We start from the raw sequence: 27497 nt of genomic DNA, 5'->3' as shown, positions 1-27497 counted from the left end.
TAACCGTATAATCAGCTATAAAAGGTCACGACATGATTGATTGTTGGTGTTTAAGCCCATTCCAAGAACACTTGGCTACATGTATATTATGGCGGCCAGTGTTCATTATGGTGGAAGATGAAATGCCTTGAGACAATCATTTTTTTAAATAAAGATCTCTTATTTTCTTATACTCTTCGACGAATTGGCGAGTAACGATAGATCTGAAGTTTTATCAAAGTCGAATGAGGCGTTAAACACCACTCAAAGAAGGATAGACCTTTTTCCTTTACTAGTATATTGTTTACTAATTAGCTCATTTGTTACTATGAATTCTTTTCTGAAATTTCGGAAAGCAACTGCAGTGGATATTTTATTTAACTCAACGCCTTTAAAACATTTGGTATTGAAAATGCATGCGTATAGTAAAAACCAAATCTGCCTATTGTTTCAAACGTGCTAATTACTTATCAGATATAGTATATGCCGGTGAAATTCTTAATTTAGCCCTTCACCGACGTTGACTTATCAACTATAGGGCCTACCTAACATGCATCAGTTGTTCTCATCGTTAGCATGCTTGAAATATTTGCCACTGGATGTAAAGCAAACAGTCAATCAATCGAGAAAAACTTGTTACATGTATCAATTTGCATGTACATTATCATGTTTTGGCTGCTAAAAATGCATGTCGACCCCGTACATGTCTACATAGACATATGAGGAAATTAAAGCAGAAACAAACAGAACCCAACCCTAATGCTTTCCTATGTAGAAAATACGACTCACAAAAACAATATATGTGTTACTTCGTTTGTTATATTAAAACACACCTCAAAAGTTGTTATTTTGTTGCCTATTCAAGGTTCGCGGAAAGCGGATTAGTATAAAAGTATAATTTTTTTAATGCTTTGTATGTATCAAACATTTTTGGGGAATACATGTACGCGTTTGGATATAAGTGAACACATTTGCAAAGTATTAATTTTTAGACAGCGAATTCATGATGAATTGTTTTAGGCAGATTTTTATAATTTTGGCGTTTACGTGTGGTTCTTGTCAAAGTTTTATCTTTAACAATAAAAAAGTTGACTGTCTTATGTCGCCATGGAGCGAGTGGAGCGATGTTTACGGGTTTGGAGAACGGCGTAAAGAAAGGGTCATTCTTAGGTATCCTGACAACGGTGGCAAGCCATGTCCTAATGATACGGAAATTACAGAGATCACTTGTAAGTTACAAGTAAAATCATTTATAATGATTTCATCAATTGTTATGCATATTTCCACAACACTTTATATATCATGTGCAATAATGATTAATGAATTGTGAAAATCATTGCATTTTCATTTAACTTTATTTAAATTAGTTTTTCAGTTTAAACATACAACTATTTATGTATAGTGGATTGGGAAACAAGTTTTGCAGCTTCTATTAATCCCTTTCCACTTTGCGGGTGCGAGTGCTGCCTTGTAGCGGCATTAGACTGCTCTTTTTATTTTTAAATCTACAAGGGTGTCTTTTATGTGCAAGAGATATGGCTCTCTCCTAACACGGGTCAGTCATTTATCATCCCTTTCCGACGGACTATCATCGTTTCCTCAAGACCATACTCGCTAATGGTGTCAAGGGAGAGCCGAAAATTGAGTCCCTGAAATTTTCATCCCGGAACGGGAATCGAACCAGGAACCTTTGAGTTAGTAGTCCGATGCACTAACCACTACACCACAGCTTACCTTTTTTTCTGTATAAATGACATATGGGGAAAAAAAGTAAAAGACATGTGTTAAAGTCGACATCTATCATTAAGTTTCATAAAGATTGTGAAACTTTTGAAACAAAATAGCACATGCAATTAGTTAATGCATATATGCACATCTACATGTACATTGAATATATCGTGTAATACATACATTTAAATTATTGCGTTTATCCTTGTAAAACAAAAAGTTCATTAACATATGATTTCCATTTACTATAGTATACGTACGATAAATACAAATGACTCAAAATAAGTTGATTAACTCTAGTTTATGAACGTTTACATATACAATGTATGATTACATATTGCATAATTATAATAAATATCAATTTCAGCACAGAAACCTACTGTTCAAGCAACAGCCACTCAAGTCATCACCGGTTTTCTGCAGAGAAATCTGAAACCTCATTCGTCTCATCGAAGAATGGTTAAAAGATCCGATCCGATTGGTCTGTTTAGAGATTTATTGATAATCATTGATTCGTCTGGTAGCATAGGTTCTAGTAGCTATGAAATTGCAAAACGACAAACAGGTGAACTTATAGGTCTGTTATGCCCTGTACCAGATCCCTTCAATTCGATAAGACTCAATGGCTATAACCGAGCTGCACTTATTCAGTTTTCTACTAACGCAGTTGAAGAATTTGATTTTGATGACAAGCATGGCATAGCAGAACTCAAAGCAGCAATACAGGCAGTACCATATCAAAATGGAATGACCTGTACCGGAGATGCCTTTTATAAGGCAATACAAATGTTTACATCGTCTAAAGGTAAGAATACACCCAGTTACATGTCCTGCAGGTAAAAAAATCCGAACAAATAAACACACTTTTTATCAGTGTATATCACAGTAAACATTTAAATTTATTAGTTTGTGTGTGTGGGGTGGGGTGGGGTGGGGGTTGGGGGGGGGGGGGGTGGGGGGGGTGGGGGTGGCGGTGGATATAACATATTTCTGTTTAATTTTGTTTAAAGAATTATAGTTATTCACCTAAAATTTGTTTCTATGAACATTTTATGTTAATAAAACTTTGCTTTTCAATTCTATACAAGTGTACATAAATTGTCGTTTCAGGTGCGCGTCAAGGAACCAAACATGAAGTTTTAATTGTATCTGATGGAAAATCCAACTGCGGAAGATCAATTTCAACCGTATTACCAACGTTGCACGCTAAAGCAGATGTATTTGGATTAATGATTGGCGATTTTACACTCGAAGGCAAAAGAGAACTTGCATCGTATGTCAGTAAACCAATTATTGACCACTTATTTGCCGTCGATGACTTCCAAGATCTTGAAAGATTACTGAATCTCATAAAAGGGGAGGTAGATAATGCCAACCCATGTGTACACTTTGATCTATCGAAGAAATGATTTCATTCAAAAGCTATCCACAACACCAGTATTGTATATAAACCTATTATTAGTATGTAAAATTTACTTTGAATTTTAATGAGTAAGTATCATCTTGTATTAGAGTAGTTAACATTCATCGTCACTGTTGCCTTCTCCAGTTTTTAAGTTACAAACCTCGGTCGTTTCACTTGGAACCTTGTTGGGTCGTACGAATAGGAGTAATAACAACAAAGAAACTTTCCGCCAAGTGGAAAGGGACTAATATAAGTTGCAATAACTTGTTTCCCAATCCACTATAAATACATATGTTTAAGAAACTTAAATAGCATGTTTTGTTTTCAAGTGTTTCAATTTGAATATATTTTCAATTAATTTGGCATCGAGGATAATTGATTAAAGAGCATCTGGAGTCGTAAAATTGAAACGAGACCGTTAAAGTTAATTCGACAGATTTAGTAAAGGTGTGTTACACATTATAATACCATATTTACATGTATCTATTTTATTCAGTTTTTTCCATCTATATATAGCAAAATGTTGTTCACGGCTTAACTCACTCATTCATGTTATGTTTTTGATAACATTTTACGAGTTATTATTATTTTCCGATTATAACCACAACTTTAAAATAAATTAAATAATATGTAATTCACAAATATCGTTTGTAATTTTTACATCGGATGTGACCTTGAGAGATTATACTGTACCGGTGTTATATTACCGCTTTTCACTGATTACCAAACGAATTTCGTACAAAAATGTATAAACACGCGGATATTATTCCGGTCATATATTCATCATCCACACAGGAACTTGTCTCAGTAAAAAAGATAATGTTATCTAGTATATACCGTAACCTTACTCTCAGGTCTAAAGATATTATTTTTTTTCTGAGACCATCACTATGTCATCCGATGTTCAGTTCTCCAGTACTTTGATTGGTATTAGCAACATATTTGCAAGTACATCATCATAATAATATAATTAGATCAAATGATTAAAAACAGTTATAGTGATGAATGATGGATTTACACAAGAAGATGTGATATGATTGCAAATGACACAACTCTCAACCACAGACCAAATGATATAAGAGTTGACAGATACACAATGTAGGTCACATGACGGCCTTCCACAAATAGCAAAATCCTTATTGCACAGTCTGTAATTATACAGGATTTAATATGACAAAAGTAAAACCATTCGAACAAAAAACATTTAAACAAGAATACTAATGGTCTGATGTATGAACGATACAATAAACAAAGAAGCAAATATGATATACAGCAACAAACGAACAACAACTGAATTACCGGCTCCTGATAAGAGACAGGCACATACAGAATGTGGCGGGATTAAACATGTGTGTGGGTTCCAAACCTGATTAGAGACAGACACATACAGAATGTGGCGGGATTAAACATGTGTGTGGGTTCCAAACCTGATTAGAGACAGACACATACAGAATGTGGCGGGATTAAACATGTGTGTGGGTTCCAAACCTGATTAGAGACAGGCACATACAGAATGTGGCGGGATTAAACATGTGTGTGGGTTCCAAACCTGATTAGAGACAGACACATACAGAATGTGGCGGGATTAAACATGTGTGTGGGTTCCAAACCTGATTAGAGACAGGCACATACAGAATGTGGCGGGATTAAACATGTGTGTGGGTTCCAAACCTGATTAGAGACAGGCACATACAGAATGTGGCGGGATTAAACATGTGTGTGGGTTCCAAACCTGATTAGAGACAGGCACATACAGAATGTGGCGGGATTAAACATGTGTGTGGGTTCCAAACCTGATTAGAGACAGGCACATACAGAATGTGGTGGGATTAAACATGTGTGTGGGTTCCAAACCTGATTAGAGACAGGCACATACAGAATGTGGCGGGATTAAACATGTGTGTGGGTTCCAAACCTGATTAGAGACAGGCACATACAGAATGTGGCGGGATTAAACATGTGTGTGGGTTCCAAACCTGATTAGAGACACACACACACAGAATGTGGCGGGATTAAACATGTGTGTGGGTTCCAAACCTGATTAGAGACAGGCACATACAGAATGTGGCGGGATTAAACATGTGTGTGGGTTCCAAACCTGATTAGAGACAGGCACATACAGAATGTGGCGGGATTAAACATGTGTGTGGGTTCCAAACCCTTCACTAACCTAAAACAGCATAACATACGAATAAACTATTATTTTATAAAAATTATATCTAAAAAGGGCTTAACTCATCAGATCGATGCAGAAAACAAGTAACATAAACACAGACCGGACTTGTATGACTGATTAACGTCCAGTGGCAAACGAAATACATATCATCGACGGGCACATTTGTCATAGACTTGTACATAGCGGGTTAAAGTTAATTTGAATATTTGTCTCGAAATTTTTTTCTAGTTTATACAGGACATGCTCGCTTTAGATGCATGCCTTTTGCGGTACTATTCATAGTTTGTTTTATCAATAATTATTTGACTTTTCCCTTATTTAGACCCATTTAGGGCACAGGAGCCGCAATCTACTATAGCCTAGGCGGGAAACATGCTTTCGGTGACAGTAAAATTTTTACAATTTATTTTGATTTCAATGACAGGTCAAAATAATCAAACGCTACACAAATATGTGTAAGCATGCATTTATCTTGCAGTAAGTCTCAAACAACACGAACTCCACTAAAAGCCGGGAGTGAAATCAGGGTAAGCATTTCCTGCACCGTATACGGCACTCGTCGTGTTATTTCTTTGTTCAGTTCGGTAATGATGGAATGTTATTATGACTGAGGAAGAATATCAGATATGATTTCTGACACACTTTTGACATAATGGCCAATCAGCTCATGATGGTGACCTTAAAATTTCTTGAGTGATGACCTTAATTTGATTGATTCATAGCCCTGTCTTAGCAACTTTTGAGAAAGTAGTATGTCTCGTTCAACAAAATCAACGTACTTTGAGCTAGCTCTAGAGTAACGTATCAATTCAGACAAATATACTCCATATGCAGGTGCCACTGGGATGTTGCTACACAGAAATGGAAAGTTAACTATTAAGTGACAAACGCACCTGCGGGTTTCAAAATGCCAGTCTCAATTTTTACAAGCTAGTAATACAGTGTATATCACTACTTACACCACTTGAACACCGAGGTCAAATTCTTACATTGTACCTTGAATAGGGATCGCGGTGATACTTAGGGAAAATCGGAAGCCACTAGTCAAAGGAAAATAGACAACACAGTGACAAAAACAAATCGACAAGACAAACAACTGTAAAATAATAGTAAAAGATATATTTAATTTCAGAGAAAACTACAAATTAAGCAATACAAACTCTCGTAAAACTACGGAGCACTACGAAATCCATTCCCAATCGTTGCATCCGTCGTTAAAACTAACACCGATAGTCAGTATCTTTCTATAAAGACCTAACCAAGACGATTCTCTCTAACAAAATTACAAATTTTAAAAAGTATAAGTTTTCTACATTTAACTAAATAGCGTTTAGGCATTAATATTTCTGTAAAAGAATAAGTTTTGGAATGATGATTAATCGGTTCAACTAGTTTATAAAAAAAAAAAAAAAAAAAACAAAAAAAAAAAAAAAAAAAAACAAACGGAAACAAGCCTTTCCATATGTGCATGTACATTGTAGTCCGTTTGATTGTATGGGATGTATAAATAAACAGCCAGACCCGGTATAAGAACAGGATCTTTAGATCCTTGGTCTCGTGTAGAGAAATATCAGGCTATATAATCAATATAATAGATATAGGAAGATGTGGTGTGAGTGTCAATGAGACAACTCTCCATCCAAATAACAATTTATAAAAGTAAATCATTATACTAGGTCAATGTACGGCCTTCAACACGGAGCCTTGGCTCACATCGAACAACAAGCTATAAAGGGCCCAAACATTACTAGAGTAAAACCATTCAAACGGGAAAACCAACGGTCTAATCTATATAAAAAAACGAGAACCGATGAACACGTATACATTACATAAACAAACAACAACTAAGTTTACCTAAATAACAAAAATACCGATCTCGGAGGAAAATTCTAAATGGAAAGTTCTTAATCAAATGGCAAAATCAAAAGATCAAACACATCAAACGAATGAGTAACGACTGTCATATTCATGACTTGGAACAGGCAATGTCTTCTGTAGACAATGGTTGATTAAACCCGGTTTGTATAGCTAGCTAAACCTCTCACTGACAGTCGCATACAATTCCATTATATTTACAACGATGTGTGAACAAACAAAAACAAAAAACAAACCAGACAAAGGGTAAACATATCAAAAATAAGGATATACATGTAGCAGTCAACATTGTGTTATAATACCAATCACTATAAAACAATCTAAGGAAAAAGGAAAGACAAGATTTTTTATGTTGAAAAGCATTGTGGATTAATTCTCGTAAACGATTTTTCAACTTCATATGGGGAATGGTTGTATACAGGGTTGAAAAATCAAAAGTTTTGATAGAATTTCAGAGAAAGATCGATATTTTAATTTATTCAGAAGTTTAATATGGTTAATACCACTACACAAGTAAACAGTATTTTTGAAGACCCTCTTTCACTGCGGACAATTCTTTCGTTTAACATGGATATGAACCCTTGTGTGTACGTTATTTTGTGAAGATTAAGGATCCAATACAAACAAGGTCCTCCGAAATGCTGTTGAACCGTTACGTAATGTTGCCTTTAAGCCACGAAGGACGTATGATTCGCCAAAATCTCATCCTTGTCAAATATGTTTTTGTATGTTAGATTACCTGAGTGCTCATTTATTCATAATTCTTTTACAAGACACTCAAATATGTAGTAGTACGATTTACATACAAAGACAATATCATTTGAAGCCTTGTTCGCTAGAACAACAACATGCTTATCGTGAAGAGATGATAGACTTTTCAAAGCCTATTTGTCTCTGAAAACGGACTTTTTACAAGAAGTAACGATTGGAGTTGAATAACTTGTCGCAGCTAGTGTCTTTACGCAGTCCAAAATATTTTATTAATGGAACATGGTTTTAATTTATGAAAAGTAGCTGAATTTTTAAAGTAGTAGTAATTGAGTGTTTGTTTAGGGGGCTACCATTTGATTTTCATAGGGGTGGGCTAGGATGAAAAAAAATGTGCTGCTTTTTTTAGCTGTAATCTCTGTCCTGTCTCTTTATTTTTCACTCTTGCCTTTTTTATATTATTTTTTTTTCAAAAATTGTCATTCTGCCTTTTTTCCAAAAGTGTCTCATTCATGATCATCTTTTTTTTTTTAACTCAAAACTCCTGTTCTCCCTTTCGTTTAAAATTTCACCCTAGCCCATCCCCCTATTTAAAATCAAATGGTAGCTCCCTTTACTATGTTTACTAGAAAAACAAATACTGACTGTTTGCTTTTAAGTTAAGTTAAGTAAGCAATCATTTATTGTTTCCCAATAATCATATATTGTTTGTTAAATGATTTATTGTTTATTATCGACTCCTAGGAGTCGATATTAAGAATTGAACGATGGACACTTAGGGCGTGAATTTTTCTTGCTACCTGATTGGAAGATATTACGAGACGTGAATAATCAAAATTTATTGATTGGTTAGAACAATCCAAACCTAGTAAATGTCCTTCAATCCCTAGAGTATCGGATTTGTCGTCTCTTTTTTAGCAATTAGATTTTACACAGGTAACTTTTATCTATAAAATTATAGACGAATCTTCTGGAGTAAACAACAACGTTAAACGATACTACTTCATAACGTGTGACCTCACGTGTGTGGTAAAATTTGTTGATTGATGCACGTGGCTATTCTAGTAAATGAATTAATCTACAAAGCGAGAGCACTTTCCATTTTCATCAGCTAAGAGTCGAATATAGCACTTTTTGAAAGGCTATCGCTTGTATTTCTTCTTTCTTCAACTACGCACGCGTACTGTAAATGAAATGTATTGTAAAATATATTCAATATTTTATATACGTGCATAATACGCGATTGAGCAGTCCAAGTCGCACAGCATAGTTTCAAATTTACCTGATGTTTTCATTGATTTTATAAATTACAGTCGAAGAAGGTAATTTTACGATTTAAATGTTTTTCATGCTTAACTGATTTTTGGTTTTATTATTGAGTTCTATTCATGTGACTTGAGCTATTATTAGTTGTTTACATGGTAGATTTTTCATTGTCCTGACACAGAAAATATTCATATTTCGATTTTCCACACACGGAGAAGTGTGGCTGTTTCAATAGCGAAATCTCATAGTGGATTGATTGTCAACATTTAAAAATGCATCTACGCATTGGGTGTTTTATGACTTTTCTATTACTGTTCGTTTTAATCGCAGGTATTTCATGTATAAGATATGAACCTAATTGGGAGTCCATAGATTCAAGGCCTGTACCTGGCTGGTTCGATGATTCCAAGATCGGCATTCTTATTCATTATGGAGTGTTTTCAGTTCCTTCGATCTTATCCGAATGGTTCGTGGAGCAGTGGTTAGGATGGAAAAGTCCTATTCTAATGAAATTCATGAAAGAGAATTATCGACCAGATTTTACTTACGCAGACTTTGCACCACAATTAACAGCAGAGTTTTTCGATGCAAAAGAATGGGCGAACTTGTTGAAACTATCTGGAGCTAAGTAAGTACATTGTATATTTATATATATATGTAAAGGGAACGTAAGAACTACGTCTTTTTAAAAAGTCAATGAACTCCCCCAAATGACATACTATTACATGTACATGTATGTTCAAAACAAGTAATTTGATATTTCAAAGCGCAAAGAGACCAGTCGTCAAACTAAACAATGACCTTAGGATCAGGTTCAAGATTTTAAGTTATTGCAAATCTATATTTTGTACATACTATATGCTTAAATATTTTAAATTTAGAAATGAACTTCAGTTTTTAGAATACTATATACAATCATAGATGTAACACTTCATCTATGATACAATGTACATGATGTATACACATGCATTGCCTGTCGTCGTCTGCATTGTATAAAAGTAGATATTGATGTTCTTATATTTTAACTGGCTTGCATAATTCATAAAATCGTTAGACCTTTAAGTAAGTAAGTACTAAGTAAATTTTATTAAGAGTCGGCATATATATATATACATAATAACAAGCAAACATGAGCTCTGGTGAGCTCTTTAACCGACCGTTATTGAAATCATTATATTAACCGTTTTCCGAACATATTCAAATACTTCTATATAAATTGTAATTTCATAAACAAACATTCAGGTTGTAAATATTTTTTTTTAATGGCCACGTTTCGACTAAGTCAACATTTCAAAGGGTATAGACATAATGTACACCTTAACAAGTTTTAAGTGCGACAGAATCGAGTTGCATAAAAAAAAAGTTTAAGCATTTTGTGTTTCTGAAATTTGTATTCTCTTTTGCGTTGGACACAATTAATTAAGGTAGAGAGCCGTGGTGTAGTGTTTAGAGCTAAAGTACCCGTTGTTTTTGTCGAGCCTGCGACTTTTGTCCCAGAAAGCTCGACATAGGGATAGTGACATGGCGGCGTTAGCTAACTTCTTAAAAGTTTGATATTTTAGAAGGTTGAAGACCTGGATGCTTCATACTTTGTATATGGATGCCTCATGTTATGAAGTTTCCGTCAATCACATGCCCAATAACCTTGTCCTCATTTTCATGGTTCAGTGACTACTTGAAAAAAAGTTAATATTATATTTGGCGTGTGCGTACCTTGCAAGGTCCTCATGCCCGTCAGACAGCTTTCACTTGACCTAGGCCTCATTTCATGGATCAGTGAACAAGGATGATAAGTTTTGGTGGTCTGAGATACTATAAGCAATAGGTCTTGTATATTCGGTGTATGGAAGGACCGTAATGTGTACATTTCCAACTGGTGGGTGTCATCTGACCTTGACCTCATTTTTATGGTTCAGTGGTTATAGTTATGTTTTTGTGTTTTGGTCTGTTTTTCTTATACTGTATGTAATAAGTCTAATATATTTGGTGTATGAAATGATTGTAAGGTGTACATGTCTAGCTGGCAGGTGTCATTTGACATTGAACTCATTTTCATGGTTCAGTGGTCGAAGTTAAGTTTTTGAGTTTTGGTCTTTTTTTAATATTATATGCAATAGGTCAACTATACTTGGTGTATGGAAATATTCTATGATCTATATGTCAGTCGCGCAGGTTTTATTTGAACTTGACCTCATTGTCACGGTTCAGTGCTCAAATTTTTGTGTTTTGGTCTGTTTTTCTTAAACTATAAGCAATAGGTCAACTTTATTTGTTGTATGGATGAATTGTTAGCTGTTTATGCCTGTCTGACATGGTTCATCTGACTTTGACCTCATTTTCATGGTTCATTGGTCAATGTTTTGTTTTCTTGGTAAATGTTTAGTTTATGTGGCAGTTGTAATGATTTAAAAGCTTTATATTTAGGACTATCAACATGCTATCAATGATTAGTAAAGAAGGCGAGACATTTCAGCGTATGCACTCTTGTTAAATCTAGTTGATTTACATGTTTACATGATATCTTTTTCATATTTATTTACAGGTATGTAGTATTAACGGCCAAGCATCATGAAGGTTTTACCATGTGGCCTTCCAACTTTTCCTGGAATTGGAACAGTATGGATGTCGGCCCAAAAAGAGATATTGTTGGTAAATGTTTTCTTATAACTAAAAAGGAATAATGATCCAGAAAGGGATGGTATTAAGTGTCAGTCCACGAACTAGAACAGCATGAACGTATCATGTCTTCTTGCAAAAAAACAGAAGCCGTTTCAAATAATTACACAAAAACAGACGACTTGCTCTCCCGCTCAAATCAATATAAGCAGAGATACATAACAAATTAATTTATTACCCTTGCAAAATAGTAGTCCGTTTGACTGTTCAATATGTATATGTATAAGTATGTAGCCACGTTCGATCAGAAAGGCGACATTGAGTACGATGCCTCGAGTAGAGAATTTCACGCTTTCTGTACAATAAAATCACTTGTAAAACCAGTTGAGGGATCCGTAAATTTTCTGTACCTATCCAATATACCAAAAATATTCCAGTGACAGTCCAACTTCCCTTGACCTTTAACCCGAACGGCCTCGTTTATAGGACATAGCTTTTGTATTCATTGCCGGTTAATTTCCTCTCGTTTCAAACACGCATGAAATATTTGCCACTGAACATTCAGCACATATCAATCAATCATTTGTTTTGTATAATCATAAAAAAGGTACAGTAACTATACTTTTTGATCATAGATTTAACAATTTTCATGTATAAACCGGCAAACACTTAAGAATGAATTATTGTCCTTTTAAAACATACACATGTACCTATTACGTAAGAGAGGTCTCGTCTTGTTTGATGTTGTTATAAATTACTTGTAATTTATTATTAAAAAAGGTGACTGTGAAACCAGTTTAATTTATAACCAACCGATTTACGGTGCCAACAATAAACTTGAAGTGAAACTATAATTACATTAATATATTTGAGGAATGACTAATATTTGGTCTGTGTATGCAGAAGAAGTAAAATCTTAAATGTAATACCCACTGAAAATACCCACGTAGCGGGTCACCATAGTTTGGAGTTTAATTCAAATGAAACAAAAAAAAAAAAAAAGATTACAATCATTACTTACAATTTAACTATTTAAAAAATCATGTTTATGTCCCACCTACGATAGTAGAGAGCATTATGTTTTCTGGTCTGTGCGTCCGGCCGTTCGTCCGTCTATCCCACTACAGGTTAAAGTTTTTGGTGAAGGTAGTATTTGATGAAGCTAAAGGCCAATCAACTTGAAACTTAATACAAATGTTCCCTTTGACATGTTTTATTTTTTCTAATTTTAATGCCAAATTAGATTTTTTTTACCCCATTTCACGGTTCATAGCACATGGAAAATGATAGGGCAAGTGGGACACCCATGTACTTTGGACCCATTCTTGTTTAAGGAGAAAATCAATGGGGAAAACCGTTGTTGATCTGACGGTCACATGAAAACATTATATCTATGAGCTTTAACATACAACTTTCTAATCACAAGTCGTGTTACATCCGAAATTATATTATTCTAATTTATGTGCAATTTCTTTCATTTAAGGTGAGCTTGCAGACGCTATTAGGGAGAATACAGACCTCCATTTTGGACTCTACCATTCCTTGTTTGAGTGGTTTAATCGACTTTATTTGGAAGATAAGGCAAATGATTTCAAAACCCAAAAGTTTGTTGCTGTAAGTTTTTCTTCTTCTTAAACAGTCTGCACCATTGAACGCTAGGTCGTTTAGACAAAGGGTCACTTTCTAGCTGAGACTTCTATAACACTATGTGTTATAGTAGTCTCAGCTTTCTAGGTATGAACATATCTTCTTTCATATAGGAATGACATAGAAACATGTTTTCACTATTTTATATATGTATTAATTCAGACAAAAAAACACAAAGGTCTGATTCAAGACTGACAGTAAACGAAAAAATGGAGATAGACAGGCACGTGACTTTGGACAGGCATATGGTCGGGTTGTTGTCTCTTTGGCACATTTCCCCATTTCCATTCTCAATTTTATTTTATATATAGAATGTTGAGGAGCTACCATATGTTTCAACGCTCCACCCGCACCTAACCTGCTACAATTGTGCAACATCACGTCATCATCACAACCAAATGCCAAAAGAGTTCGTTTTTAACTTTAAATTCTGCTTCAAAGAATGCATCGTTAACAAATGAAGTACATGCTTACCTGTTTTGTAGGCAGCCATAAAGTCCAGGGGTTGAAGTCGTAACACTTTGCTTTATAGTGCTTGGAGCACAGAGGTCATGCTCGAAACATAAAATCCAGCATTTTGGTTTGTTAATTTTGGAGTATGATCAGAAAAAACTAACTAGAAAGTTTTACGACTTCTATGCCAGGCAGAGGTTCACTAGTCGGGCCGCTCTTTAGTCCAATACTATAATAGTCCAGTTAGTTTTAAGGACTACGTATCATTGTAATAATCATTGGTTTTAATATCCTTTGAATTGTTTTTCATGTCAGGATCTTATATATGAAACACAATAATTTTTCAATGTTGAAGTCCATACAATGGCTTATATGATTACTATTACTTCATTCTAATACGACGTGCTTCTTTCGCTTTGCGAACAAACCCATGCTCTAATTCCAATAAAAATTTTTTGCAAATGCGTATATTGACTTGATTTATTATGACTGTAATGTGTTACAAATGGAAATTGACATATTTGACCTAGATACGACAACCGTTCATGCTGGCTGTTCAAACTCCTCCCTCTGAAAAATCAGTGCCAGCCGTTTGCTTCTTTACAAACAAACAAGGGAGGTTCATGGAAGAGTCTACACTAACGCTTTTACACTAGTCTTATACATTTGTACTTATCGGACATATACAATTACCTTAATTGTCCTAATCAGAATTGAAATAATTGTACCACTTGTTGAAAGTTATTGCATTGACAACCTCCTCATTTTTATATTTATATTTTTTTGAAGTTATGCTGAATAATTTGGTAAGAAAAATTAAATCTGTTTATCCCGAACTTGCAATAATGAACAACAATCTGGTGTATACTACGCGGTAAACACAGACGATAATACGATGTAACGATCAGGATCAATGAATTTTCCATCATTGTTGGTTCATTGATTTGTTCATTCGTTTTCTTTCATTTCAAACATAACCATTTTGTATAATTTTACGTTATTATCCTGGAATCGATCCTAGCTATTAGTGTTCGAAAATATTTAAATCTACTGAACAAAAGAAGCCATTCTTTATATTATTTTTACAGTCCCATATCTACACATTTTGAAGTGAGAGAAGGAAGTCTGACTAATCAATTAATTATCATTTTTTGTAGGCTAAAACAATGCCAGAACTGTATGAGATTGTCAATAAGTACAAACCGGAAATCATATGGTCAGATGGTGATTGGGTTGCTAATGACACTTACTGGAACTCCACAAACTTTCTTGCTTGGCTCTATAATGACAGGTACAAAGTATACTGAACAAAAAACTAAGTAAACGGTGTCTTACTTGCCAGTGACTTGTATGGTATCATTAGAACATTAACAGTTGGAAACCACGCTCTAACGCTCATACATTTAATCATGTAAAAATCCGTGAACAACCTGTCTTATCCCGAACGTATTGTTTAATATGAATCTGTCTAATCTCCGGAGTGAACCAAACGGGTTACTGATTATGATTCTACCTTTTATTGTCACAACCGTATGCTTACTTTAATCTCAACAAGGGTTAATTAAAGATGACACATAAAGATATACAAAAGAAATAAAAGTAAAATTATTAATGCATACTAATATACTTTAATATTAAATAATATTGTAGTCCAGTTAAAGACTACGTTATGACCAATGATAGATAGGGTTTCAATGTTTTATATTATATTATTGTAGTCCAGTTAAAGACTATGTTGTGACCAATGATAGATGGGGTTTCAATGACAAATGCAAACATGGCGGATTTGTTAATTGCGGAGACAAATTTAATCCAAGTAAGTATTTGATTTTAATAATTAGCCAGTGGGACTGTCTAGGTTAAAATGATTAGTTTCTATCTTATCGATGGTTTGGTGGTAAATTATCTAACTCAGCAAATTTCGCAAGATTGAGGATATTATTGAGTTTATAACGACAATGATGTTGGCAGCATCGTGCACGTTGACAATTATGTATTTTTAAAAAATTGAGACTAACTAGGATTAAACGTCTTCCTGAACACAAATAAATTGGTAATTTGCGCGATATGAAATTCAATTAAACGTATTGTATAGGTCAAAATAAAACGTTTTATTCACCCAATTAAAAGATCCCCCAATGGAGATCAATGACAAGGAGTATGTACTAATAGGATCATGATTCACGTAAATAACAAAGTATACAAACAAAACAGCACACGAATACAATGCCTTATACCCAATGTCATAATACAATATGTAGGTATACATATAAAGATGTTTTCTTATGTTATTATAAGTTCCCTACATTAATAATGTAAAAGGATGTGAACATTAGGACCTGTTTGTTAATCTTTTGGTTAAATCTTTTAACATAGGATATAAACGTAACCAAGGGTTATAACTCCGAGTATAACTATCTTGTTTAATTCGTTTTTATCCATTGGTTATGTATACGTATCTTATAACACACCGGTCCCATTTCCTGAAATCTTGGTATTACGCCACATTAGATTATACTCCACATTAGATTATACTCTAAATTTATCACGTAATACTTATCAGGGGTACCCGTGGACGCATTTTTACACTTTAATGCATACATTCGTTTCTTAGTTTTCGTAACAATAGAAACATTTGTGAAATTTAAGGCACCTGATACTAAAAGTTCAATTCTAAAAACTAATAGATGAGAAGATGTGATATGAGTGCCAATGACACAAGTCTCCATCTTAGTCACATTTTATAAACTTTAAAGTAAACCATTATAGGTCAAAATACGGTATTTAACACGGAGCCTTGGCTCACACCTAACAGCATGCTTTAAAGGGCCTCATAAATTACTTGTGTAAAATCATTTAAACGGGAAAACCAACGGTCTAATCTATAAGTATTAACGAGAAACGAGAAAAACTTATGTTGTATTTCACCTATTTTTCACAGAGGTACTACATAAGAGAAAATGGGAGAACGTGATGACAATAGATAAACATTCTGCTGGATACAGGAGGAACTCTAAACTTTCGGACTATTTTACTATGAATGAGCTTTTGACACAGGTCGCTCAAACTGTCAGGTGCGTTTTTTTCATATATATATATTTTTAAGCTAATTACCAGTTTTCAACTTGCACTACATAGTCCTTAACACGTCAAGCAACCACTGCTAGTTGATCAAGTTTTAGACTTAAGGCAACCACTGCTATTGTGTCAGGTTTTACACTTTAGGCAACCATTGCTAGTATATCAAGTTTAACATTTTAGGCAACCACTGCAAGTACAGTCATGTATGTCAGGTTATATACACAAGTCAACCACTGCTAGTCTGTCAGGTTTTACACACAAGGCAACCACTGCTAGTCCGTCAGGTTTTACACATAAAGCAACCACTGCTAGTCGGTCAGGTTTTACACAAAAATTAACCACTGCTAGTATGTCAGGTTTTACACACAAGGCAACCATTGCTAACTAAAACGACATTGGTGACGAGTACCGTTACATTATGAATTGTGGATCTTTTATGTTTGAAAGAAAGAAATTTTTACCTACATACTGTTGGTCAAACCCTAATATCTATAAATGTAATCAACTGTTTAATTCATGTAATATTGTAATATTAGAAAAACTATGTAAAATTATCAAAGCTATAAATGTAAAAGTCAGTCCTCCAAGTTAATTTCATTGTATTGTTCACACATGCTTGTAAAAATTGTACCTTATAGTTATGTTTATGTGTGTTCTCTATAACTATGTAATTGTAGTTTTATGAGAAATAAAGTATTCGTATTCGTATTCGCTAGTATTTCGGGTTTTACACATATATAGCAACTACTGCTAGTCTGTCAGGTTAAACACTTTAGGCAACAATTGCTAGTCTGTCAGGTTCAACACATACGGCAACTATTGCTTGTCTGTCAGGTTCAACACATAAGGTAACTATTGCTAGTCTGTCAGGTTCAACAAATAAGGCAACCATTGCTAGTCTGTAAGGTTCAACACATAAGGGAACCATTGCTAGTCTGTCAGGTTCAACACACAATGTAACCGTTGCTAGTCTGTCAAGTTCAACACATAATGTTACCATTGCTAGTCTGTCAGGTACAACACACAATGTAACCGTTGCTAGTCTGTCAAGTTCAACACATAATGTTACCATTGCTAGTCTATCAGGTACAACACACAATGTAACCGTTGCTAGTCTGTCAAGTTCAACACATAATGTTACCATTGCTAGTCTGTCAGGTTCAACACACAAGGGAACCATTGCTAGTCTGTCAGGTTCAACACCCACTGTTAGTCTGTCAGATTCAACACACATTGCTAGTCTGTCAGGTTCAGCACACATTGCTAATCTGTCAGGTTCAAAACACAATGTAACCGTTGCTAATCTGTCAAGTTCAACACATAATGTTACCATTGCTAGTCTGTAAGGTTCAACAACCACTGCTAGTCTGTCAGGTTCAACACATAAGACAACTATTGCTAGTCGGTCAGGTTCAACACATAAGGTAACTATTGCTAGTCTATCAAGTTGTACACATTAGGCAGCTACTGCTGGTCTGTCAGGTTTCACACTTTAGGCAACCACTGCTTGTCTGTCAGGTTTAACACTACAGACAACCACTGCTTGTCTGTAGGGTTAAATCTTTTAGGCAACCACTGCTTGTCTGTCAGGTTTAACACTACAGACAACCACTGCTTGTCTGTAGGGTTAAATCTTTTAGGCAACCACTGCTTGTCTCTTAGGTTTAACACTTTAGGCAACCACTGCTAGTCTGCTAGGTTTAACACTTTCAATTTATCAATGCTAGATTTTGTTTTACATATGATAGAACCCTTTGAACATATTATTCTAAGTCGATTAACCTTCCCTTACAGTGACAATCAAGACACTTTTCCATGCAATGAGTTTTCATGAAAAATACTATTATTTGAACTGTAAGAAATTTTATCATACCTATATATGTTTTTTACAGTTGTAATGGAAATATACTGATTAATGTCGGAATAACCAAAGAAGGGACAATCAGTCCACTATATCAGGACTATTTGTTAAAACTTGGTGCATGGCTTGAAGTCAATGGAGAAGCTATTTATGGTTCTAGACCATGGTTGTACCAAAACGACACTGTGAATGGCGACGTTTGGTAAGAAATTTAGCTACCCCTTGAAACACTTCCGTACATGCGCACTATGGTATCAATTTGGTATTAGTTCTTTTAACAATGTACATTTATATGCTATCATATTTGTATATGTTATTTCAATAACAATAGAAAAAAAAAGAACAACAATTTATCAAAATATTGGACATACCAACAGACCAAAAAAAAAAACCATTAACCACCATCGCCAAACTCTCTGAGAAATAAAACGTGTAAACAATGTCAAACTAAAACGAAGAACGAATAACATATCGTTCAGATTGCCCGAGTTAGTACCGACAACAAGCGTAGATGTATTAAAGTTTTACATGCTTATGCATCACCCTTTACAAATGTCTTTTGTATACAAAACAGTAAAACACACTAAAAAAAGAAGATGTGGTATGATTGCCAATGATACAGATCTCCACACGAAACCAAATGGCACAGAAATTAACGTGCACTTGCCCTTGCCTTTGTACAGGTACTAGTACTTGACTAGTACACTATGAGATTAAGTTATGTATGACTACGTTATAGTAATTCATAATCTCAGCTTATACATGTATGTACGTTTCATTTTGGTCTTTAGGAATCATGAAATAGACAAAATCATAGCTATACCAGTTCCATCACAAATGTATTCTATAAACTAATCAACGCTAATCCTATAAAACCAAAAACATAAAGGCAAAATACCTGTGGCAAATTGCTTTTTCAAATCGATTGATTTATAATTGGCAGTGGCTATTTGACCGGCACCGGCAAAATAGCAAACTTGCTAATTAGCCGGCACTGAATAAAACTGTTCATTGATGTGATTAGTAGAGAATAAAAAAGCTTAATAATAATTTAAAATAATTTTATCACAATATCAAGCATTAATAAAAATACAGTACACTCAAAAATAAAAGATTTTCATAAATAAATAATTTATAACTTCATAATATTGATTAAAAGCATGAACACACATTTGTAAATACATTATTAAATATATTTTTTTCTAAAATATTTATTAAAAAGTTGATTTTCAAATCTGTGTAAAATCTATGGTTTAAATATCCTGCCAGTGATAAAAATAGTGTTATGCAAAAATACATCATAAAACAGACATGAAAGACAAAATTAATAGTTGCTTGCTTGGTGTTAATTGTGAAAAATCCTGCATTCTCACAATTTCCTGGGGCTTAACATGACCTCACAAAAATCATATTTTCAGCAGTTAAAAATCAACTTTTGAAACTCAATACAACTGTATATGATAAATAAACTTGAAAAAAAAATAATTAGAGAAAACAAATTTCTAATGTGTATTGGGTTGAGCTAGATTAATAAGGAACAGCGTCTGTGTAACTTACATGATATTTTTTAAATGAGAAAATACAAAAATAAATACAATTACATTTTTATGTTTTAATCTTTTTTTTCAACTTTTAATTCTCATATATAATTATAAAAATCAAGGACCATTTCCTTTCCTTTCTTATACTGAAAAAAAATGTGTCTGATGAAATTTTTATTTTTTCACGGTTTATGTTCAAAAGACCAAGCCAGATAATCGCTTGATTATAATTGTATTTCTCAAGTCTTCTCATGGTACTGAAAGCCAAGTCCATTCTGCCATTGCATCGGCAACACAATCACAATGCTGGTTCCGTAAATGAAAAGAGTATACTAGTTTCCAGAATGTAGTATAGCCACAAAGGGACTATTATCATATTTGTATTTTTTACTTTTAAATTTATCTTATTACTTCACTTCTATTCTTAATAGATTCACCATATTTTAATTTTTTTCAAATTTTCCATGTGTATGTGTATATAAAATTTTTTTTAGATAAGAAGGTTAAGTGTTCAGTATACGAACAACAGTAACAAAAGGTTTTGAATAAAAAAATTGATAGAATGAAATTCAAAACAGTGTAGCTGTGGCCATTGATTGACACATTAAATTCATTCATTGACTGGGAAAATTTAGGTGAACGTTTGTATGTAACGACCACTGCTCACTATGTACTTTTTAAAGACACTTAAACTATGGGGTCACCAAAGGTTCTCAACACATAAATAAAGTAATTCGAAAAATTATTCAGAAATAACACGATGTTTTAATTTAAATATATTATATAAATCAAAACATAAAGGTTATTCCTGATTAATTTTTCGAATTATTTTATAATTAGAGGCGTTAAGAAACCTTTGGTGACCCCACAGTTTCAATGTCTATCGTAGGTACGTCGTGAACAGTGGTTGTTACAGACAAACGTTCACGTCAATTGTCCCAGTCAATGGATGAATTTAATGTGTCAATCAATGGCCACAGCTACACTGTTTTGAATTTCATTCTATTTAATTATTATTCTTACATTTTAATGCCAGTGAGATTATTGAGATACAATTTAATCAGTGCCGGCTAAATAGCAAATTTGCTATTTTGCCGGTGCAAGTCAAATAGCCACTGCCTTTATAATTGTTATACGTTACGTTGCAACTGTAATACGTTGCCTTGAGTTGCGTCATCACAAACAACGCTATAATTGGGATGATATTTGAATTGATAGTTGAAAGCTTGAAAGTATTATGAACAAAAGGAAATATATATACTTTTACTCGGACTTACTCTTAAACTGAGTTTTACTATGCGTACGTACTGTTGTGCGTTTGTTTTTCTACATTGGTTAGAGCTATAGGGTATAAGGGGAGGGTTGAGATCAGAAAAAAACATGTTTAACCCCACTGCATTTATGCACCTGTCCCAAGTCAGGAGCCTCTGGCCTTTTTTAGTCTTGTATGATTTTTAATTTAATTTCTTATGTATAATTCGGAGTTTAGTATGAAGTCAATTATCACTGAACTCGTATATATATTTGATTAAGGGCCAGCATAATGGCGCCTCCGGTGCGGAAAGTTCTTGCTGCATTGAAGACCCATTGGTGGCCTTAGGCTGTTGTCTGCTCTAAAGTTGGGTTGTTGTCTCTTTGACACAATCCCCATTAACATTCTAAATTTTATTTTACAGGTACACGTCCAAAGAGATTGGATCAGATGTCTACGTGTATGCAATTATGGTATCCTGGCCAAAATACAACAACACGTTAGTCCTTGGGTCCTCAATTAAGACATCAACTACAACTGTTATCAACATGTTAGGTTATGATGGCAATTTCTCATGGAAACCAAACGAATATGGAGGCATTAATGTTACTATACCAGCAATACCTATAAATATGTTACCTAATAAAGAGGCATGGGTAATCAGGATATCAGGACTGATAAGTTAATTCTAATCTGGAATGTCAATAAATTTTTCAAAACTTTGTACAGCTATATTGTAAACTCAAATTCTTTAAAAGTAAACAATTGCTGCGATGTTTTGTACAGTTTTCGTTTTGTATTACTTTCATATTTTCAAAGTTTTTTTGTTTTGATTTTTACAAGTATAATATTCATCATAATGTTCTCTATGTAGCCTACTAAGACTTTGTTTTTCTAATTTGAATATATGTATGACAATTGACTATCATAATCTGTCTATTAATGAAGATTTATTATTATGATAAAATTGAGAATGGAATGATGTTTTATTTAATGCTTAGGTTCAATATTCTACTGAGTTTATATATAGACTGCTATGTAAGACTCAGATCGACGTCCAGTCTCTAATCGACGGCCGTTCCTCAAATCGACGTCCAAATCTGACGTCACAATGAAATAACATTCCAAATCGACGGCCAATTTTATGTCTATCTAATCAACGTCCGTTTTGGACACAAACTTAAAAACAGAAGTGAACCGATGGCAGCTGAAACATTTAAACCTTTAAACATATTAATTATGTGAGACAAATAAAATCTATTTAAAAAGAAATGTGTGTTGTTTTTTTTCTTCCAAATTAATACATACTAGACTAAGGATGTAAAAAGGTTGTGATATCAATTTTTATATAAATTTTAGAGATTGGTATGATTTGCAGAGAGAATTTCGAAACTATACACAAGATTTCAAATAAAATGAAAGTGAGCAATTATTAACCATATGGCTTTCAACAATGATAAAAACCCATACAACAAAGGCTATTAAAGGCCACGACATAAATAATGTAAACAATTCAAAATAGAAAATTAACGGTCTTTTATATATAAAAAAATCCGAAAAACAAATATGACAGACATAAACCATCGAAAAACCAATGCACTGCAGGCCCGTACAGAATATGTCGGGGTTAAACATGTGAGTGAGCACCGCATTTAATCTAACACAGTGGTGTAACAGCAAAACATAATGCCAATTTCTTGCGTTTACGTTTCATTCCCCGTGTAAATTTCAAGAAATCTGTTTGAAAAAAAACCTTACAGAGTCCGAATTATAATATTCTCAAAACAATTGGCTGTGCATCTTTACAATTTATTGTCTCTTTTTGAAGATTGAAAAAGCTCCTAGCTTTCGCTTGGTTTTCTTTGTCGTTGGGTTGCTTACTAATTGCCATACATTCACATGCTTGTAATTTATTATTATGAATAGGAATCACACACTATAATGTGGATCAATTGTATTAACTTTTTATCAAGATAAACATTAATGTAGATATAGGAAGAAGACGTATCAGTGACAATGAGACAACTCTCCGTCCAAATAACAATTTATAAAAGTGAACCATTATGGTTCAATGTTACGCCTTCATGTATGTTCTCAGGTAACAGTTTGAAGAAATGTATATGGAAAGTATGTATAAATGTTTGAAAACTTAGTTGTCATAAGAACCCTACAAAACATGTATACGTATAAGTGTAAATCAAGTCCAGTAATTTATTATTTATTGATATTGAACATGAATTAAAGACGACTACAATCAATCGGACGACGTTTTGGCAATACATTACGTCTGATTAGAGTATAAAAATATTGGACGTCGATTTGAGAATGTGACGTCAGATTTGGACGTCGATTTAAGGAACGGACGTCGATTTGAGGAATGGACGTCGATTAGAGGCCGGACGTCGATCTGAGTCTTACATATATATATAAGAAGATGTGGTATAAATGCTTTCTTATGTGGTGTAAGTGCAAATGAGACAACTATCCGTTCAAGTAACAATTTGTTAAAGTAAACAATTATAGGTCAAAGTACGGTTTTCAAAACGGACCCTTGGCTCAAACCAAACAGCAAGCTATAAAGGGCCCCCAAAATGACAAGTGTAAAACCAAAACGATAAACCAACGGTCTAAAACAAACACTCGTTATAGATAAAAAAAAATGTTGGGCATGTCTCATTTGCATTTTGTTGAATAGATTATTAAAAGCTGAACCGCCTCTGTCGATGGTCTCGGGGTAAAGCTGAACCGCCTCTGTCGATGGTCTCGGGGTAAAGCTGAACCGCCTCTGTCGATGGTCTCGGGGTAAAGTTGAACCGCCTCTGTCGATGGTCTCGGGGTAAAGCTGAACCGCCTCTGTCGATGGTCTCGGGGTAAAGCTGAACCGCCTCTGTCCATGGTCTCGGGGTAAAGCTGGACCGCCTCTGTCGATGGTCTCGGGGTAAAGCTGGACCGCCTCTGTCGATGCATGGTCTCGGGGTAGCATGTTTATATTAGTTGCCTCGAGTGCGGAAAGTTGTAAATTCGAACCCCGGACGGGTCAAACCAAATACTTAAGAATTTCTATTTGCTACTTCTTTGCCAATCACGTGGCATTCAGGAGTAAGAGCATACTTGTCAGACTGGCCAGCTTGGACTGAGTCAGAATACAGTGACCAATTAATGTGATATGTCTACATGCGGACTGTTGCATAGTGCGCTAGCACGTCAAAAGTTCACCACAGCGTGTCACTCCAGTAAAAGTAAAATTACAAAAGATACTTTACCCCTAGGAAAATTCAAAAAGGTATGTCCCAAATAAAATGACAAAATCAAAAGTTCAAACACCTCAAACGAATGGAAAACAACTGCCATATTCCTGATTTGGTATAGGCATTATCTTATTTAGAAAATGGCGGATTTAACCTGGGTTTAAAGCACCATAAATATTCATCTAACATTAGTCTCGTCCTGAATATGCATATGTATTTGCTACTCGACGTTAAACATCCATCTATCTTCATCATCTTCATCAATAGAAAAAAAAAATAAAAAAGACAGGACATACATTGCATGTCGTATCACCAGAGACATATAATACAATTGTATTATATGTCTCTGGTATCACAAATGATGCTTCTGGTTTTGCCCAAAAAAATAATGGCAAATTATCCATTAAATTTGACTTAAACTTATCACAAATAGATGCATTTAAAATAGCATAAGTTGTTAATGTATGGTGAGTTAAGATTTAGAAGTCGCCGAAATAGAATGAATTGAAATAATTAAAAAAAAAATAAAAAAAACAATCAGGAAATACATGTGCAAAAAGACAGGTGCGATTATTCAATTAAACAAGTTACAGGTAGACACTATAACTGTAAATTAATGTTCCTTTGTAGTTGTACCAAAATTTAAAGAAAACAAACGATAACATTTTTAATTTAGTTGCACAAGTTGTTTTGTAGAATCATTTTTATAATACTTTACATTATTAACAGTTAGCAACATTACAGGTTTACCAAGAGCAATCTGCATGAAAAACGAATATTACTACCGTTATGGTTTCATTGCTCTACCTTCAATGATATTCACGAATATCATAAGGCATCCTATTTGTGTCTCGTCTGACGGAGTCAAAAAGAGAGACATAGGTATGCTGTTTCCGGCGTCCGCGACGGTGGTGGCGTCAACAATGTATTAGTTTGTGATTAGGTCTAGTTTATAGAGAACCACTGGTGGTAAGTCAAAAATATTCGGTATGCAGTTGTCTTAGTATTGGCACATCTCATTACCGTGGAGATGTTTTAGCAACGCCCTCTCAGTTAATTATGGTCTATTGACTTTGAAACTTTTGTTTGGTTTTCATATATTAGTTTGTGATTAGGTCAGTTTATGGGGAACCATTAGTGGTAGTTTAATAAAAATTGGTATGCAGTTGTATTAGTATTGGCATATCTCATTATCATGGAGATTATTTGGCCCCGGCCCCTCAGTTATGGTCTATTGACTTTGAAACTTTTGCTTGGTTTTCATGTATTAATTTGTGATTAGGTCAGTTTATGGGTAACCACTAGTGGTAAGTTAATGATAATTGGTATACAGTTGTATAAGCATTCGCATATCTCATTTCCAAGGAGAATTTATTACCCTGCCCCCTCAGTTATGATGTATTCAATTTGAAATTTTGCATAGTTTACATGTATAAGTCTGTGTTTAGGGTTGTTTAAAGGGAACTACTTAAGATAAGTCGATGGTATTTGCAGTTGTATTAGCATTGGCATATCTTATTTCCATGAAGATTGTTTAGCCATGCACCTTCAGTCATGGTTCATTGACTTTGAATATTTGCAAAAATTGCATGTTAAAGTACTCCTATTTTAATTTCAACATTTGCATTATCACAATTACAAAAAAAGCGAGACATATCTCTGTGATAACAGTGTATTGAGTCATTTTAGTTCTATGTGGATAACCTGTAAAAAAAGTTAAACAGTCATACCAATAAAACACGGTTTTCCCTATTTGATATATTCCGCTTTCCCTGACGCACTCTTAATCTGATTGAAAATGCAATAAAAATTGATAACAAGATCGCCTCATAAACTTGAATTAGTGGAATATTACAAGTTCACAACGTTTCCTCTCATACATAAGATATTGGATTCAACAAACCATAAGAGTTTGAAAAGGGGTGAAAGGAATCAAGTGAACTAATTAATACGAACTATTACCTGGTTCTTAGATATTAACCATCTGGCTTCTTCAAATGACCAGTTGACCACATAACATTCTAATAGACTCGTATTTGTGTTAAACGATCGCTAAATCTCATGTTCAGTTTGAAGCTGTTTAGATATTTCATGCGCATTTCAGTTCCAAAAATAAAATACCAAAAGCTTCATACTATATACCAAGCACAGCCTATCTAAAGGTTCAAATAAGTACAAGTCCCAAAGTTGCGTAATCTGTTTATTAATATTTGTGGCCATTTCACCATCTATTTTACAATCTCCAGTATTCGTTACTACTTCGGTTCCGACCACACCAAATGAGTAAACGAAATAATGTCTATTTTTGTACCTACCGAATATATCATATTCAAAACCCATAATATCCGAACACCTCTAAAAACGAACAGGAACAAAAGTTTATATAAAACCCATGTGACAGGCCGAGCTTTTTTCCCCCCTGTTTTTCTGTTTTAGCTTTTTGTATTATGTATTATGTATTATGCGTTTTTTGTTTTTTGTTTTTTGTTTTTTTTTAAACACAATGACCACTCAATCAGCAACGCTTATGTATTCGGTCCACATAGCGATTATGCCCTAACTATGACCTCCAATTGAGTGACGATGAGACCAAGAGTGGCCGCGCTATCTTATACATTCGAGGTACCGAAAGGGGTAACTTGGAATAGTGGAATATTACAA

General features: G+C 34.2%; 1 protein-coding gene and 1 long non-coding RNA gene across 2 annotated transcripts; both read left to right on the top strand.

The window, feature by feature from the left end:
* The first annotated feature begins 891 nt into the window (after positions 1 to 891).
* On the top strand, positions 892 to 3754 carry LOC143083277 (uncharacterized). Its single transcript, XR_012980610.1, has 3 exons — positions 892 to 1208; positions 2075 to 2512; positions 2818 to 3754. It is a non-coding gene; the product is annotated as an uncharacterized LOC143083277 (long non-coding RNA).
* A 5530-nt stretch (positions 3755 to 9284) lies between these two features.
* Positions 9285 to 22860, top strand: LOC143083271 (alpha-L-fucosidase-like). The gene is made up of 8 exons (XM_076259542.1): positions 9285 to 9765; positions 11680 to 11786; positions 13237 to 13367; positions 15011 to 15144; positions 15572 to 15669; positions 16795 to 16927; positions 18827 to 18997; positions 22013 to 22860. The coding sequence occupies exons 1-8, from the start codon at positions 9410 to 9412 to the stop codon at positions 22272 to 22274; spliced, it is 1392 nt and encodes a 463-aa protein (XP_076115657.1). The 5' UTR covers positions 9285 to 9409; the 3' UTR covers positions 22275 to 22860.
* The last annotated feature ends 4637 nt before the right edge of the window (positions 22861 to 27497 follow it).

Source organism: Mytilus galloprovincialis, chromosome 7 (assembly GCF_965363235.1).
Source record: "Mytilus galloprovincialis chromosome 7, xbMytGall1.hap1.1, whole genome shotgun sequence".
Taxonomy (NCBI): domain Eukaryota; kingdom Metazoa; phylum Mollusca; class Bivalvia; order Mytilida; family Mytilidae; genus Mytilus; species Mytilus galloprovincialis.
This window is presented reverse-complemented; position numbering and strand designations above follow the sequence as displayed.